The sequence below is a fragment of the Prionailurus bengalensis genome, chromosome B3, assembly GCF_016509475.1.
Source record: "Prionailurus bengalensis isolate Pbe53 chromosome B3, Fcat_Pben_1.1_paternal_pri, whole genome shotgun sequence".
NCBI lineage: Eukaryota > Metazoa > Chordata > Mammalia > Carnivora > Felidae > Prionailurus > Prionailurus bengalensis.
The window spans coordinates 59318586-59337503 of NC_057355.1; the positions used below are offsets into that span (position 1 = coordinate 59318586).

The 18918-nt window shown below is 36.7% G+C and overlaps 1 protein-coding gene across 5 annotated transcripts in view; it reads right to left on the reverse strand.

Annotated features, from left to right (window-relative positions):
- Positions 1–18918, reverse strand: part of CTDSPL2 (CTD small phosphatase like 2) — an 83745-nt gene that overhangs the window by 25365 nt on the left and 39462 nt on the right. For 3 of the 5 annotated variants that reach the window (XM_043555541.1, XM_043555542.1, XM_043555543.1), the window contains exons 3-5: positions 10877–11015; positions 9166–9315; positions 2628–2843 (exon numbers count right to left, since the gene is read on the reverse strand). In XM_043555541.1, the coding sequence (XP_043411476.1) occupies positions 2628–2843; positions 9166–9315; positions 10877–11015 (505 nt within the window). The remainder of the gene's footprint in view (positions 1–2627; positions 2844–9165; positions 9316–10876; positions 11016–18918) is intronic. The other 2 variants (XM_043555544.1, XM_043555545.1) reach the window with 1 other exon arrangement.

Here is an 18918-nt window from a genome sequence, read left to right on the forward strand (position 1 = left end):
AAGCCTGGAGCCTACTTGGAATTCAGTGTCTCCCACTCTTTCTGCCCCTCTCCCACTCATTCTCTTTCCCTCTCTCTCTCTCTCTCTCAAAAATAAACATTAAAAATTTCTTTAAATTATAAAAAAAAAATAAACAAACATTACAGAAAAAACAAAAAGAAAAAACAGAGACTCCAGAGAACTCACATAGCTTCTGCCATGTGAGGATGCATGAGAAGACAGTTGTCTATGAACCTGAAAGCAGGCCCTTAACCAGGTCCTGAGTTTGCTGGCACTTTGATCTTGGATTTCCAAGCCTCCTAAACTGTGAGAAATAAATTTCTGCTGTGTATACACCACCTAGTCTATGGTAGTTTGTTACAGTAGCCCAAAAGGACTAAAATAGTGGAACACGGTAAAAACTGCTGTAATCTGTCTATAGGAATGGAATATTGGTGGATAATAGTCCTTCAGGACAAAAAGAAATCATTTTTGCTATTATGATATATTAATTTCTTATGTATGAATTACCTTGTAACATAGTATGTTCAGTGAATGACAGATGTAAATAATACTTTTGTCCATCTGTAATAACTTTATGCCAATGACAGTTCATTAGCACAAGGGTTAATAGAAAAATACAACTTCTAACCACTTCTGTTTCAAATTCCTATTAACCTCAGAAAAAGGGAGAAAGGAAGTAATATTTGAGAGCCTTCATGCTAAGCATTTTTCTTCTTTCATCCCATTTAGCCTTTAAAACCATGAATTATTACCCTTTTAAAGCTAAGAAAACTGACTCAAGTGAGCTTAAATTGTCTAAAGTCACCAAGCTAAGTAAATGGTAGAGCCAGCCTCTTTCTGTCTTGTTCTCTTTGGCTTAGTTCTTAAGGAAAACTAACAATCTTTATCACTCATACTCATCTTTTAAGATCAGCAAAAATTTTACTTCTCTCCTGTCATGATACTCCCAGAGTAAATATAATATGCCACCTCATCATTTTGCTCATTTATTTGTAACAGCACTCACCATACTGTACAGTAATTTTTGTGTATACCTGGCTCATCAATTAGATCATTCACTCTTCAGGGTCAAGAAGCATTATCTTATTCATCTTCATAAACAATGCCCATCACAAAAAATAAATGTTCAATAAATGTTAGGGAACTAAATGAATGAATGAATGAGACAACAGGACTAAATTTTCCTTTTCCCCTCTAGAAATCACTATGGTTATAGAAATCCCTTCTCCATTTTCATAGTTGTCAGGGAAAAAAAAAAAATACAGCAGCACAAAAATATAGAACAAACAACAAACACGAGGCCCAAAGCCCTGGACTTAGTCTACTTTACAATTCACTAGCTTAAACACTGGCAAAGTAATGAGCATAAAATGACAGGTCAAGAGTAGGTTCATTTGCAAGTCCTAACTATGTGCACCATATTGATTTGCTTGTCAGATTCAATATTATTCTTAAATTACAACATTATAATTTAACATTATAGATATTAACATTACAGAGCCCAATCTTTTATTCAACCAAGTTAAAATAAATCTTTCCTATTTTATGTCACTTTTCATATTGGTATGACTGGGTTGCACTATATAGAAATTTCATAATTGTATGCATTTTTTCTTTAAATGTTTTCAGCTGTTTGGATTGTAGTTTTTCAAGTTTCTCCTTTATATTCAAGGGAAGAACATTATTCTACTTCCTTACACCAAACTACATTTCTGAACCAATACATATGTGCAAATGCCGGGCATTGTAAGAAATAAACAAATCTAAGAGTGCCTGGGTGGCTGTTGGTTAAGGGTCTGACTCCTTGATTTCAGCTCAGGTCACAATCTCATGGTTTGTAAGACTGAGCCACACAACAGGCTCTGTGCAACTTGCTTGGGATTCCCTCTCTCCCTCTTTCACTGCCCCTCCCCTGCTCATGCTTTCTCTCTCTCTATAAACATAAAAAAAATTTTTTTTTAATCTAAAATAAAAGCCTAAGATCTTGTCCCTCTGAGAAACGATGACCGTCCTCAATTTTATTTGTTTTTAAGTATGATGGAACAGTTTCATCTTTTAGCTTTATGCATCTATATACCACAACCCTCAGACGTAATAAATTCTGATCTCATGTGTTCTACATTTCCATTACAAGTGGCTCAGGGACCAAACAATTACATTAGGCTTTTATAAAGATCCAGAATTAGGCTGCAGTTTGAATACAGGGCAAGATCTAGGAACAGAAGCTTCTTGGCGGGCGGCGGATGTCATCTATATATGCAACAAATCCGAAGGTGTAAGGCTGCCGTTAGGTAGGGACTTCAGACTTAAAGGTCTGAGATTGGGTGCAATTACAATAAATATACTCATAAACATGAGCATCTATTTCACTATTTGTGTTCAATTTCTCTAACTAGTAAGATCAGTACAAATAATTAAACTGTAAAATGATTCTCAATCAACACAACCTTCTAAAAACTTTCAATTTCAAAATGACTGTATATCTGGGAGAAAGTTTTATTTTCGATTTTAATTGTCTTATGTTCAGGGAAGAAAAACATATGCATTTGACATTAAATAAACATAAATAAATACCATATTTTTCTAAATTCATGAAGATGCATAAGCAAAGGAATTTTCTTCACCTGTAAGGGGTGGGATATCACGATTAACTGTTTCTTCTGCTTCTTCTAAACCATTATTTATCGATGGTCTCACTTGAACTGCTTGATTTGAGTAAGCTGCTCCATTAGTTGATGTCGTAGTACTGGTAGTGATCTCATCCACCTGTTCCATATCAAGTTGTTTTACTATCTCTTCAGCTTCCACAGCCTGTCCTGGGGAATCAGATCCTGATGTTCCTATAATTAAGATTCAGTGTACTCACAACCATCATTTAAAAAATCAAAAGGGAGTGGCAGGATAGGATAGATGATTTTAAGGGTACAAACTTATATAGCAAGCAAACATAAGCCCTAGAGACCTAAGGCACAATAGAGTGCAGACAACAATATTGTATTATAATCATCAAACTTGCTGACACTAGAATTATTCCAACCACTAAAAAGAAAGGATAATTACGTAATGGGATAGAGGTGCTAATTATTGCTACATGGCAATCATATTAAAATATATAAATGTATCAAATCAACATGTTATACCCTTAAATTTACATAATGTTGTATATCAAATATATTTTAATAAAGGGTTTTTTTTTAATGCTTATTTATTTGTTTTGAGAGAGAGTGTGAGCGAGTAGGGGAGGGGCAGAGAGAGAGGGAGAAAAAGAATCCCAAGCAGACTCTGCACTGTCAGCACAGAGCCCCACACGGGGCCTGATCCCACAAACTGAAATCATGACATGAGCCAAAATCAAGAGCTGGTTGACTGACTCAACCACCCAGGTGCCCCTCAAATACATTTTAATAAAACTAAAATTAAATATTGAAAAATAAAACTCATAAATATTTAGAAAAACTAAATGCAACAGACATAGAGCTGATGATCACTGTTTAGTGAGTCTCTTCTAGATATTTCAAATAATGAGGAATAAAGACTATTACAAGCTACAGTGCTATTGGTGAACAAAATTTTTCTTAAGAGTGTTCAGTTTAGGGGCGCCTGGGTGGCGCAGTCGGTTAAGCATCCGACTTCAGCCAGGTCACGATCTCGCGGTCCGTGAGTTCGAGCCCCGCGTCAGGCTCTGGGCTGATGGCTCAGAGCCTGGAGCCTGTTTCCGATTCTGTGTCTCCCTCTCTCTCTGCCCCTCCCCCGTTCATGCTCTGTCTCTCTCTGTCCCAAAAATAAATAAACGTTGAAAAAAAAATTAAAAAAAAAAAAAGTGTTCAGTTTAGAAACATCCAGCTATATAGACAGTCATAATTTAGAACTTTAAAAAATTTTTATTGAGACATAATGGACATACAACATTGTGTAAGTTTTAGGTGTATGTGCTAATTTAACACATCTATATATTGCATTATGGTTACCAACCTAGTATTAACTAATACCTCTATCCTGCCACATCGTTATCATTTTTTGTGGTGAGAAAATCTAAGATCTAGTCTCTATGCAGCTTCAAAGTATACAACACAGTATTGTTGATCACAGAACTTCTTTTCAATAAAGCAAATATCATTTATTAAGTGTCTACTATGAGCTAGGCATTGTGTGTGTGTGTGTGTGTGTGTGTGTGTGTGTGTGTGTATTTTTCATTATCCTCAAATTAGTCCAGTACTAAGTAAACATACTAGCCACTGTGGACAGAGGTAGTTATCCAAGAATGAGCTGTTACCCTAACCATCAGAACATTTTTATTCAGAGACACAACAACAATTTCCTAACACGATTCCATCTCAGTAACAAAGACTGAAGTTAGTTTCCTAATCATACTCAGCCACAACCTAAATGACCCTGCTACCCAATTCTTCTTCCACAATGAGATGACCCCAACTCTATTTCTTTATGGAATCCTCCAAATGTCATTTTCAAAAACAAAATCAACCTCCCATACTCTCAATTTTCTCAGACAACATTCCTTCTCCCTCAAAGCTTTAAATGTGACTTATTTCCAAAAAATCTCTTCCTGATACTTTTCCCCTCAAAGCTCTTTATTCTTCCATACTCATACTAAATGAATCAGAATTCATTTATTCCATTGCTGCCACCAAATCACTGGTGTTCCATTAACGTGCAAAAATCCCTCCTCCTTTGAGACTGATGGCACCTAGCTTTGTAGTTTATCCCCACTGCTGTCCTCTACCAACTGTTGCCAGCATCCTCTCTCAACCAGACGAATTTAACACCTAGCCACCAGTTTAAAGCTCTATGAAACACCTGCTGGTTGTTACTACAGGGGATGTCAATGACTCATCCCTAGACTAATCAAAGGTCTTGCGCTCTTAAGCTCCATCTTCATACACGCTGCTCTCTTTAGCAAGTACCATGACCATAACCTGGACATTCACAGTAAGAAACTGTTCATCTCTGAAAACTAAAGTTCAAATGTATCGGTCCACTATCACAACTTCCTAACCTTTTAATTACCTATTTCATATTCCCATTACATGTGACCTTCATGTTTGATAAAGGCCAGTCTCATTCCAAACAATCCCTTAACAGCCCCTTCCCCACCCTTCTCATCTAGTCAGACTGCATGGTATATCACTTAATACACTCACAAGCCAGCAGCTTCAGTATTCTTGCTCCCTTGTCTTTCAAATGTCACCCATCATAGAAATCTCTCTTGAATCAATGTAACTTACAGGCTTACTGGATTATGCATGTATTTAATTATACCCAACAACAAACATTCTAAACCTTCACTGTTCTCTTCAGTCCCCGCCACCAGGAATCTCAGTACATGGCACCATCTCCTCCTTCAACGAAAAAGTAACTTACCAAAAACCAACTTCTTCTGCCCATTTATTTCCGCACACACCTTCACAGCTTCTCTCCTTTAGCACTAGAGAAAAATATCTCTTTTTCCTCTCTTCTCCATTCTAATCCTTCTACTATCTGTTCCCATAATCTCATCGTTGTCAGCAGACTCCAGAAACTTTCTTCATTAGTTATTTTCCCTCTATTTTCAACCTCTTCCTGTTAAACTCCTCCCTGAGGCTTAAAAACATGCTGGTCTCTCACAAAGAGAAACCACTGGAGACTTGGTAACCTCTCTAATTTTATAGTCAAGTAGTTCACAACAGTAACCTACATTTGCTGCTTCCTTTCTTACTCCCATTTTACTCTTTTAACCCAAATGTGTTAGGCTTCCAACTCCAGCCACTCTCCTGAAACTGTTCTGGCAAAAGAAACCAATAACTTGGGGTGCCTGGGTGGCTCAGTTGGTTAAGCATCCAACTTCGGCTCAGGTCATGATCTTGTGGTCCATGAGTTTGAGCCCTGTGTCAGGCTCTGTGCTGACAGTTCAGAGCCTGGAGCCTGCTTCAGAGTCTGTGTCTCCCCTCTTTCAGTCCTCCCCCACTAACACTCTTGCTCTCAAAAAACAAACAAACAAACAAACAAACAAACAAACAAACATACATTAAAAAAAAAAAAAGACAGAAAGAAACCAGTAACTTTGTAATTGCCAGGCTCAGCAGTCTCTTTTCAATACTCATTTCCTTTCCTTCAATCTTTATAATTGTTTGACCTGGGTTTTGATATTCTCTTTTCCTTTGGCTTCTATGACACAAAATCTCCTGGCTTCTTCCATGTCTTTGTTGCTTTCTTTTACTTTGTCCAGTCCTTAAATATATTCCAAGATCTTAGTTTGCTGAACATTTACTCCATTAGTTTCAAATGATACCTATAAGCTGGTAATATAATAGTCTACTGCTTAAACCCAGGTTTCTAAGCTCCACACAAGAAGGACAAATGGCTACCAGATATTTTTATTTGGTTGTTTCATAGCACCTCAAACTCAGTATGGCCCACCTATCTCCTAGAACCTAACCTCTCTTGAAAAAATAACCTTGTGTCATCTTAATCTCTGGTCTCTTTTACCTCCAATCTGTGCTCAAAATTTGTCTACTCTATATCTCTGATCCTTCTTCTTTTCTCTAATATCATAGTTAAGGCTACATGAAGTCTCATGTGGACTACAAGTCTACTAATTGTTTTCCCCCAACACAACCTTTTTAGAATGCAGCTGACACATTGTGATTTTTAGAAAACAAAAATCTGTTCATATTACTCACCAGTTTAAAACCTTTCAGTCATCCCCCACCAAGGATAAAATTCAAATATCTTACCATGTTACTTTTGATTTGCCATCTTTGTAACTATCTTAACCATCCTGTGCACTCCTCAAATCCAATGGTCTATCTGTAACTAACTAATTTCAGTTTCTCAAACACACTATGCCTTTGCTCACGCTGCTCATTCTACCTGGAATACCCTTTTTACCACCTTTCAAGATTCAGCTTTTCTATAAAGACTATTGTGAGATGTCAGAATACAGAACCATTCCATCCTATGAATACCATACTACCCCATACCTCTATCAGTGCACTTACAAAAATTTATTATACCTATCTATAGATCTCTCTCCCTCTTGTAAAAAATTAAGCTCCTTGAGCACAGGGACCATGGATGTGTTAAATATCCTTGAATCTCTAGCAATTAATACAATGGCCAGGACACAGCAGATACTCAAATGAATGACATGAAATCTTCAAATCGCCCCTGCCCCATATTTAAGTATAATTATCCTCTCTCACAGACAAAGAGGCTCAAGAATTTAAAGAACTAGACCAAGGTAACACAGCTAAAGAGGCAGAGCCAGGAGGAGGAGGAGGAGGAGGAGGAGGAGGAGGAGGAGGAGGAGGAGGAGGATTTGTTGTTGTTGAGAGCAAGGGGCAGAGAGAAGAGAGGGGGAGGGAGAAGGAGAGAGAGAGAGAGGTGGGGCTCATGTTTACTGGCTCAAGCTCACCCAAAGTGGAACATGTGCTCACCCAAGCAGGGCCCAAGCTCATGAACTGTGAGATCATGACCTGAACCGAAGTGAGATGCTTAATGACTGAGCCACCCAGGCACCCGGCAGAGCTGAAATTTTAAGACAAGTTTCTCTAATTCCAAAGCCCATTCTTTTCCCACTACACCAGCTATTTCCAAAGTTGGTCTATGGGGCACTAGTTTTACAAGATGTTAACAGATGTTCCACAAAAAAGGGTTCACTGGATCATACATGTCTAGGAAATATGGAGTTAAACAAAGTTAAAGGTAGTTTTTTGTTTTATTTCTACTATAGGACTTCACAGTCCTTTTAAATGTGCTAACATACATTATTTTCATCCCCCAGAGCATCTAGATTTTATAGTGCACTATTCTGCCTTTTAAAAATAATATTAGGGGCCCCTGGGTGGCGCAGTCGGTTAAGCGTCCGACTTCAGCCAGGTCACGATCTCGCGTTCCGTGAGTTCGAGCCCCGCGTCGGGCTCTGGGCTGATGGCCCGGAGCCTGGAGCCTGTTTCCGATTCTGTGTCTCCCTCTCTCTCTGCCCCTCCCCCGTTCATGCTCTGTCTCTCTCTGTCCCAAAAAATAAATAAACGTTGAAAAAAAATTAAAAAAAAAAAATAAATAAATAATATTATCATCCAGGAACATATTCAAATTAGAATTTAAATAATCAGGCAACAAGCACTTAATGGCTATCTTCCATGTGCCCCATACTATCAAACAACATGGTGGATGCAAAAATAAAGACAAGATCTCCTGCCCTCACATAAAGACTAAATTATCATTTATAAAATTAACAATTATTCATAAAAAAAAAGAACACTAGCTATCTTTTTTTAAAATATGCCAGGGGCACCTAGATGGCTCAGTCAGTTAGGCGTCCAACTTTGGCTCAGGTCATGATCTCATGGTTTGTGAGTTTGAGCCCTGTTGTTAGGTTCTGTGCTGACAGCTCAGAGCCTGGAGCCTGCTTCAGATTCTGTGTCTCCCTCTCTCTGCCCCTCTCACACTCTGTCTCTCTCAAAAATAAATAAACATTAAAAAATTTTTTAAGAAAAACAAAAAACAAAAATAAAATGCTGGGGCTGGGAGGGGGCGGGGGGGCACCTGGGTGGCTCAGTTGATTAAGTATCTGACTCTTGATCTCAGGGTTGTGAGTTCAAGCCTCTCACACTGTGCTCAGTGCTGGGTGTGGAACCTAAAAAAAAATGCTGGGCAACAATCCAAATTTCTTTTGCAAAGGCATTTCATCTGAATTAGAGTAGTTTTACTAAATATCCAAATTAATGACCCCTATGGGGAAAAATCAAGCAAACTAAAAATAAAAATAAAATGTGTTACAAAAAATGACCTACTTTCAGCTCACTTAAATATTCAACAAATTCTACTTTACTGATCTAGAATATTGAAAATGTTTCTGGATTCTCTCCTATACATAGTAAGTATCATAAAAATCATTTTCCTTCCAGCTCAGAGTTTATCATCTAGCTTTTCGGAGAGTGAAAGTGGAGTTCATGCACTTCAACAGAGTTAAACATAACCTAAATGTATTTCAGTCCGTTAAAAAAAACACAGTCTTTTAGGAGCTGTGTATTTTTAATGAGGCTGAAAACAAACTAAGATGCTCACAAAATACTCCAGTAAAATCAAACAGATCTCTTGAAAAACCAGGAAAACTAATTTTTAAACCCAGATTATGGTTTATGGGTAATAGTTTATACTTACCATTTTTATTTGCTGGTGAAAAAAAGTTGAAGACAGGAGAAAATATGGTCCCCAACAATGTAGTCCTTGGAGGACTGCCAGAGGAAGGATTATCTTCTAATTTTCCATTTTGTTTTACATGTTGATTTGTCACTTCATAACTACCAGCTTCTAAGGCAAAAAAAAAAAAAAAAAAAAAGTTGCAATCTAGAAAACATGACTTTGAGAAATGTGTTTTAAACAATTCATTATGAAAATATTTTTTCCCTTAAAATACTTCATAAAAACTGATGAACACTAATGTTAAGAAAGCTTTACTTAAAAAAATCCTGAGGTAAATCAAATGATCTTTATAACAAATTTATTATTTATAATGTTTTATAACTGCTACAAAACACATTTACATCTAGAAGTATATATATAGACTGAAGTTTCTAGTATGTAGACTATAGGTTTCCACAGTGTAACAGAAAATGAAATAAACTCTTTGTAAGTAAAGCAAGTTACAACAAAATGAAATAAACTCTTTGTAAGTAAAGCAAGTTACAACATCAAAAACACAAATACAAGACTGTGTCTTTATTTACATTTTGGGATGTTGCCTACTTCATAAAACCGACCCTCCAGTCTCTTACTAATGAATAACAGCTAAATAAATAGCGGCAACATATATATACTGAAGCAGAAGACTATGTATAGTATATAGCAAAAATTACTTATGTACATAGCGAGGCACCATTTCAGAGTGGTTAAGAAAAACAGGTTTTTTGTCTTTTGTTTTTTTAGATTCTTAATAAAAATTTTTCATGGGTTTTGGAAAATAAACAATAAAAATAAATTCACACAAATGTGTTTTGATTAATCATCCTTGACCTTTCACAACTTTACTTGGTATCTACCCACATTTCTTTCTTTCTTTGCTGCTATAGCTCTTTTCTTTTTCCCTAATAGTTCAAAATTTAGAGATACAATATTGAATTGAGAGGAAAGAGGGAAGGTATTCTTGCTGTTGTGTTTAGAACGCAGCACCCCATGCTCTAAAGTGGTGGTCTTTATACCTTCCTCTGCTTGTCCTTCTTGTTTTTCTCCTTCTTTTGGACTTGGGGAGCTTGTCAGCAATACTATAACAGACTGACCTAGAACAAGATTTATCAACAGCAGCACTACTGACTTGGGGCTGGACAATTCTTTATTATGGGAGGATGCCCTGTGCATTGTAGGATGTTTAGCAGCATCCCTAACCTCCACCTGCTAGATGCAAGGAGCAATCCCACCATAGGTTGTGACAACCAAAAAGGTCTCTAGACATTAACAAACATCCCCTAGGGACAAAACAACCCCTCATTAAGAATCACTGCCCCTGAGTGATCCAAGACCCCTCTGAGCTGAAGTTCCATGATCCAGAAACAAATTCTTTGTACTTATTTCAGTAAATTAAGTCACAATTATTACTGCTTTAAGAAATGAATTTATTAGAGGTCAAAAATGTTGTTCTGTATGCATTTTCATGATAAATAGTATAAAGCCAGTTGTTCTGCCTTTGTCACTTTAATTCATCAAAGTATATTTATATGAGGTAATTTTTATTTCATTTCATGCTAATACTTAATACAAAGGAGATTACAAAATAAGGCAAAAATTACACACATTCAATTTTTAAAAAAAGAAAAGAAACACGTCAGGTGAAATTTCTGCTTAGACCTAATAGAAGAATATCTAAATATTAACAAACCTCCATTTACTTGACTTTTCCGTCTTACTCGAGATATCTGTTTGTTAGGCTTTTCTCCTGCTCTTGGTGTTGATGTGATCAAATTATTATCTATATCACGTTCAATCCTACTCCGTTTTGAAGGATTTTCTCTCTCTTCCTTAAGATATGAGGAAAAAAACATGCATTGAGCATAGGCATTCTGCCTTACAGGTTACACTTATAAAATATGGTATGTACCCCCCTGTTCACTGCAGCTTAATTTACAATAGCCAACAGAAACAACTTAAGAGTCCATCTATTGATGAATGGATAAAGAATACATGGTGTGTGTATGTATATATACATATATAAATATCAAATTATGTTGTACACTGAAACTAATGTTGTATATCAATTATACCTCAATCTTTTTTTTTTTATTTTAACATTTTATTTATTTTTGAGACAGTGAGAGACAGAGCATGAACAGGTGAGGGTCAGAGAGAGGGAGACACAGAATCTGAAACAGGCTCCAGGCTCTGAGCTGTCAGCACAGAGTCTGACGCGGGGCTTGAACTCACGGACCAAGAGATCATGACCTGAGCCGAAGTCAGCCGCTTAACCGACTGAGCCACCCAGGCGCCCCTCAATCTTTAAAAAAGGTACAATATGTGTAATATATTTTCCTGTTTTCACATGCAGGAGAAACAAAATAAATTATATAATATCCAAAAGTGGTAAAAAACAAAGTAAAAATTTGACAATGTTGTAGGGGTGCTTATTATTAATGCACTTAAAATACACAAATAAAATTACAGCATTCTCAATTCAGATCCTTTCCCCAATGTCCATTATACTGTCTGTGCTATTGAAACACTCAAATTGTAAGATGTGCTCTGAATTTTCAGCAATACTCCCCTACTCTTAGATTTGTCCAAAAGAACAGTGGTTGTTTCCATGAGCACTCAGGGTAAGAAACAGAACCCCACTGGAATTTGTTGGCATATCACATATTACCAAAATAACAAGGCTTGCCAATGCCACACCCAATGCCAACCTCAATTCTTTAAATGCCCAAATTAACACTAAGGAGTTTACTCCTTAATGAAGCTCTCTATTCATTTCCTTATATGGGGCAAATCTACACCACCAGTGTACATTGTTTTCGCGATATTATTGACTAAAAGAGTATACTCCAAGTAATACCTGGTTTGTCTTCACTTGTACATCTATCTTTCTCATTCGTAAAATTTTTCTAGAGTCATCGACCACATGAGCGATTTTCTTACATTACTGTAATACTGACCTATAATCCCTTGCTGTATTTTTTTATTTTTTAGTAATCTTTTTTTTCTTTAATCTTTACTTATTTTTGAGAGAGAGACAGCGTGTGAGCAGGGGAGGAGCAGAGAGAGAGGGAGACACAGAATCAGAAGCAGGATCCAGGTTCCGAGCTGTCAGCACAGAGCCCGATGCAGGGCTTGAACTCATGAACTGTGAGATCATGACCTGAGCCGGAGTCGGACGCTCAACAGACCTAGCCACCCAGGCGCCCCTTATTTTTTAGTAATCTTAATCTCTACACCCAATGTGGGGCTCAAAACCCCAAGATCAAGAATCACATGCTCTACCGACTAAGCTAGCCAGGTGCCCCAATTCCTTGCTGTTTTAATGAGACTACCTGAAACCTTTTGGTAAGGATGAGATTAGAGATTCTTAAACCTATATTAAATACAATTTATATGTATAATCAACATTCTTATTCAACAGGAGTAAGAATTCTCTACTCATACTGAGTATTTGTACTTAATGCTTTTATACCACAGTAAGTAATATGCTACTATGCATTTTTTAAAGGTTGAGTATTATTTTATACCTGAAATAAACCTTGGTATTGTAAATGAACACAATTACAATTTCCTATTTGGATGAAAACAGAACAAAGATACTGTCAAAATATATCAGTCCATATCATACCACACAGAATTTTACTTTTACTCAGTAGTTTTGCTAATTTTAGGTAGCTCCATTACAACAGTATGTCTATTATAGCACAAAATAACACTTCAGTGATCCACAACAAAATTCTTCATATGTTTACTATTTATCATTCCCCTGCATGTTTAAAAGATGAACAGGGAAGCCTCATATCCCAAATATGGGAGCTCCACTGCCAGAAAACAGAACTCTCTTCATAAAGTCCTTCAAGAACAGAAATAACACCACAAAGCCAACAAGACTAAGCTCCAGCATCTTCTTAAAGAAGTCTCTTAGTACATCTGCTATAACATAAATACTTACATTCTGAAAACCCTGCATTCTGCAACACTAAAAATAACAAGGCTTAAGGAAAAAAATCAGTCAATGCCCCGTTAACTCTGTAACCATAGCACCAACAAAAACAATGATTGGGACACCTCCAGAGATAACTTGGACACCCCAGTGAGGCAGCTAACAGCAGCTGAAATGCTACCTCAGGGCTTAATAAAAGGTAATAAAAACAGAAGGAGAAACAAGGGCTTATGGGAGCTGATAGGAGCTTTAAGCCAGTAGGGCAAAGATGGACACAAAAGGAAATGCAAACTGCCACGTGAGAAATGTCTCTGCTAGATCACAGTGTACCTCTCTAGGAGGCAACCCCCCATTGCTAATTATCACTTCTAATTAAAAACTGTGTGTGTGTGTGTGTGTGTGTGTGTGTGTCTGTGTGTGGGGCTTTTGTTTCTGTAGCAGCTGAATTGAAAGTTTTTTACTTTCCTGATGAAATGTAAAATTCAACTCCCATTACTCAGGATCCCCTTGTCCAGTTCAGGAAAAAATCATGTATAAAGCAATACATCACCCATGTTATACTGACACTATTCCCCTATTTACCAATAGTCTAAGCTAGCTGATACTGTGGAACTACATGTTTATTGTAGCAGAAGAGACTATACTGTGGTCAATTAAAAATACATATAGTATTTTTGCATACATAAAGTATGTAAATACATACAGAAAGTAAAAATATTTTAGCTTACATCTCTAAGGAGGAAGAGGAAGCCATTTTTTTTTAAGTTCATTTATTTTGAGAGAGACAGACACAGTGTGAGTGAGAGAGGGGCAAAGAGAGAGGGAGACAGAGAATCCCAAACGGGCTCCATAGTGCCAGAGTGGAGCCCAACGCCAGGCTCAAACCCATGAAACCATGAGATCATGACCTGAGCCAACACCAAGAGTCAGATGCTTAACTGACTGAGCCATCCACCAGGAAGGTAGTATTCTTAAATCTCTGAATCCCAAGGGAAACACACAGAACTAAAGAGGCAACAAAAACTCAAGGTCAAAATAATAGCAAAAACAAGGGGACAAGCTATCTCCCTTAAATTCTAAGCAGATGAAGACAAACCAACAGCCACCATACCTGAATGCCCACATGCACTAGTGTAGAATAAAGGGATCAACAAGGTGTGTGACACACCTGAGAACAAGAGAAGCCCAAAACAGCTAAAAGGTAGGTATTCAATGTAAAGCATGGCAAGTCAATGTTAAGACAGGGGAAAAAGTTGTGCCCAATCTAATAGCAAAGGGGTCAATGGTGAGAATGAAACAACAGCTCCTATGAACTCCTAAAACTGACCAACTAAGGCTCTCTTCTAGAACAGGGCTCCACACTAAGGGGAAACTGGTGGGAATGGAATCAAAATTGAGTAGCAAAGAAACAAAAGAAAAGAAGAAAAGCGAAGTTTCAGATAAACACGAGGTAAGAATAAAGAGGAAAACTCAAAAAGTAATCACTGTATTTTTTTAACACTACACAAAACTAGTTAGAAAAGATACCCTGTGGGGGTGCCTGGGTGGCCCAGTCAGTTAAGTGTCTGAGTCTTGATTTCGGCTCAGGTCATAATCTCACAGTTTGTGGGACCAAGTCCCACGTGAGGCTCCATGCAGACAGAGAAGAATCGCGCTTGGGATTCTCTCCTCCTTTCTCTCTGACCCTCCCCTGCTCATGTTCCCTCTTTCATAAATAAATAAATAAATAAATAAATAAATAAATAAATATTTAATTAAAAAAAAACACATATATTTGTGTGTGTGCATATATATAAAGAATGACATCATAAAAGAAGCATTATAGATAAAAATTATAACTTATTTCAAAGCAAAAGACTTACTAAGAAAACAATACGAGACACACATCAAGAGTTAGAAAATTTCAAATCAGAGACAAAATAATTAGAAATAAAAGAAAAAAATCACACAGTGCGAAAACGATCAACTTTTTCATAAAAGTGAAAATTAAAAACCTGGCATCATCCTCATTATTTTAGTCATGCTGTGCCTATGTTATAGCAGTTCTGAATTTCAGGATAAAAAAAGAGATGGGCCTTGAACATCAGGAGTTTATCCTCTAGGATACAGAAGGATGCTTTATTGTAATATCAGAAATAAAGACTGAACTAGAACAGACATAAAAGTGAGTAAACAACAGATTAGGTCTTTAATTATTTATTTATTTTTTATTTAGTAGGCTCCACACCCAGCATGGAGCCCAACATTGGGCTCAAACTCACGACCCTGAGATCAAGACCTGAGCTAAGATCAGACCCTGAGATCAAGACCTGAGCTGAGATCAAGAGTCAGATGCTTAATCAAGTGGGCTAACCAGGCACCCCTAAATTATGTTTTTTAAAAGAAACAGAAGATAAAATGGGGGAAAAAATTTTAAAGACATCAAAATATTACAAATACTGAAGATAGACAAAGAAGATCCAATAGACAGAAAATAGTAGTCCCTGAAGAAGGAAACCAAATCAAAAGTATAGCAACAGAACAAATAACAAAGTTTTCCGCAAAGAAAAGATTTTAAATTACATGTTGAAAGATATGTTTAACTAAAACTATCAACCCAGAAAAGCAAACAAAATATATCCTAAACTTCATAGAATTTGAAGGAAAAAAAAAAATCCTTTGGCGATCAAAGGAAAATCACTTCATTTATAAAGGTAAAAAATTAGATTATCATCAAACTTCCAACAGCAATGCTTTTATGTCAGAATAAAATGGAAAAACATTTAAAATAATCACAAACAGAAAAGGCTACCCGAGTATTTTATATGCAGCAAAACTGATTTTCAAGCTTAAAGAGTACTGTTATCAATGTGCAAGAATATTGTTCCCATGAGTACTCTCTGTGGCATCTACCAGAAAATGAGCTTCAGACAACAAAAATGACTACAGACAATGACACAAGAACTGAGGATAAGCATGAAACATAGTGAACGTGTGTAGAACCTTTGTAACTAAGATAAATGAGGATTAAAAGATAGCATGGAATGACTATAGGCTCAGAATGTACAGATATAAAACTATAAGAAAACTGATAAGAGATAAAGTTTTTTTTTTAATTGCTCACTTTAAAGTCATTCTGAGACAGAAAACAGAATTCTTCGCAGCTGATCTACGCAAGAAGTACTAAATGAAATTCTTTAGGCATAAAATAAGTAATACCAGATGGGATCCTAAACCTATAGTAAGGAATGAACAAGGCAAATATATGAGGAAATATAAAAGACTTTGTGTTCACTACTACTGTACTTTTACTAGCTATCTTCAAAGGTCATATTTGCTATAATCTCTGTAGCCTCATTATGATCCAGTAAGTTATTATATTGAAGTCTTTTTTTTTTAATTTTTTTTTTAATGTTTATTTATTTTTGAGACAGAGAGAGACAGAGCATGAACGGGGGAGGGTCAGAGAGAGGGAGACACAGAATCCGAAACAGGCTCCAGGCTCCGAGCTGTCAGCACAGAGCCCGACGCGGGGCTTGAACTCACGGACCGTGAGATCATGACCTGAGCCAAAGTCGGCCCCTAACCGACTGAGCCACCCAGGCGCCCCTATATTGAAGTCTTAAAGCTTTTAATAGTGTATATATATATGTGTGTATATATACATATATCTACATATATATGTATATGTAGATATATGTATATATATATGGAAACATAATGAGTACTCTGAATATTTTGCTTTGCAGTAATACCAAATTAGGTTTTTAAAATTTTGTCTAGGGGTGCATGGGTGACTCTGTCAGTTAAGTGTCTGACTTTGGCTCAGGTCATGCATGATCTCACGGCTTATAAATTCAAGCCCCACATCGGGCTTCATACTGACTGTGTGGAGCCTGCTTGGGATTTTCTCTCTCTATCCTCCCCCACTTGCATTCTCTCTGAAAAAAAAAAAATTTTTTTTTTTTTGTCTAAAACACTTATTTTGAAATTTACTAAAAATTTACAATAAAATTCATAACTTTATAATTAACAATGGATTTTAAAAAAGGGAGATTAGACAATTTGTGGTTTCACTCCATTATTATACTGACGCGAAGAAGAAACTGACATAGAATTCTCTTGACTCACAAAAGGGGAAAACTACTCTAAAGAATCTGGATCAAACTGCAAATTACAAATAAGAATGTGATAAAGCTATTTTCCTTTAGCTGTATAAATATTAATGTTTCATCATGCCTTATATAATAGAACACACTCAAATAAAGTCATGGTGCCAATTCAGTTCCACTATCATTTGAGAACACTCATTCAACATTTAAAAAAGGAATTTAATATTTTAAATGTACACATCGAGTTTTTAAAAGCCAAAAATCGTTGTAATTTTTCAAACTAAAAAAACTGAATCACCGAGGGGTGACTGGGTGGCTCAGCTGGTTAAGTGTTCAACTTCAGCTCAGGCCATGATCTAACAGTTCATGAGTTCAAGCTCTGTGTCAGGCTCTGGGCTGACAGCTCAGAGTCTGGAGACCACTTTGGATTCTGTGTCTCTCTCTCTCTCTCTCTGCCCCTCTCCCACTTGTGCTCTTGCTTTCTCTCAAAAAAACAAAAAACAAAAACAAATAACAACAACAAAAAAACCCCACAAGACAAACAAGAAACTGAACTACCACTGAAATATCTTAAAGAGTAAGTTATACTGCACTGGTTGAAAATGTGCACATATTACTATCTGAGAGACTTATAAACTCTTGCACAGTAGACATTGCTGGAAGCCTGGTGAATAAAAAGTCAATGAAAGAAACAGGCTCTTTCACTTCCCAGAGATAAAGTAACTCTGAATTAAAGACTTACCTGCAAATACAGGAAATTAGTTAATATCTAGTCTGTAGAATTGTACTTTTGCCTTACAGATATGGCCAGACTTTCTGTTTTGACTATATTTATCTAATACTAGCATCAACTAATTATCAAAGATCTTCTTTACTGTGAATGTGTGGTAATAAACACAAATGGGGAGTAATTTTTTTGTGTCTCAGTTTATCCTGAAATAACATGTTGAACATTTGTGCTGACTGTGCAAAAGCAATGGTAGATATAACTACTGTCACCTTAGCACAAATTAAGGCAATGACACCCAATAGTTACCGTATTATTTACTGCCATGCACTGGCAGGGGGGATAAAGCCAGTTTGTCTTAAGAATGTCCCTGCTGAAGCTGTAAGATTAATTTAATCTCAACCCTTAAATATGTGTTAACATCCTGTAGGATGGTAAGTACAATAAAATACTACAGCTGCAAACTTGTGCTTCCACAATTGTCTTGATAAAAAGTATCTGAGTGATTATAAGCTGAATTACACCACTTTTCTGATGGAAAAGTATTTTTACTAGAAGTAGACTTTTTAAAATTTTTTAAATGTTTGGTTATTTTTGAGACAGAGAGATACAGAGAGCACGTGCAAGTGGGAGAGGGGCAGAGAGAGAGGAAGACAGACACAGAATCCGAAACAGGCTCCAGGCTCTGAGCTGTCAGCACAGAGCCGGACATAGGGCTCAAACTCACAAACTGTGAGATCATGACCTGAGCGAAAGTTGGACACTTAACCAACTGAGCCACCCAGGTGCCCCGGTATTTTCTGAAAAGTGAACAAAGTAAGCCTGCCACTTCAAGAAAAACTGACACTTTTTGTTGCCAACAATAAAATTTGAGCTTTCAAGCAAAAATTCGAATTTTAGAAAACTTAGACCCAGCACCATAAGCTTGACAGTTTCCCAGTACTTAAAAACTATCCTGTTGAAATCAATGC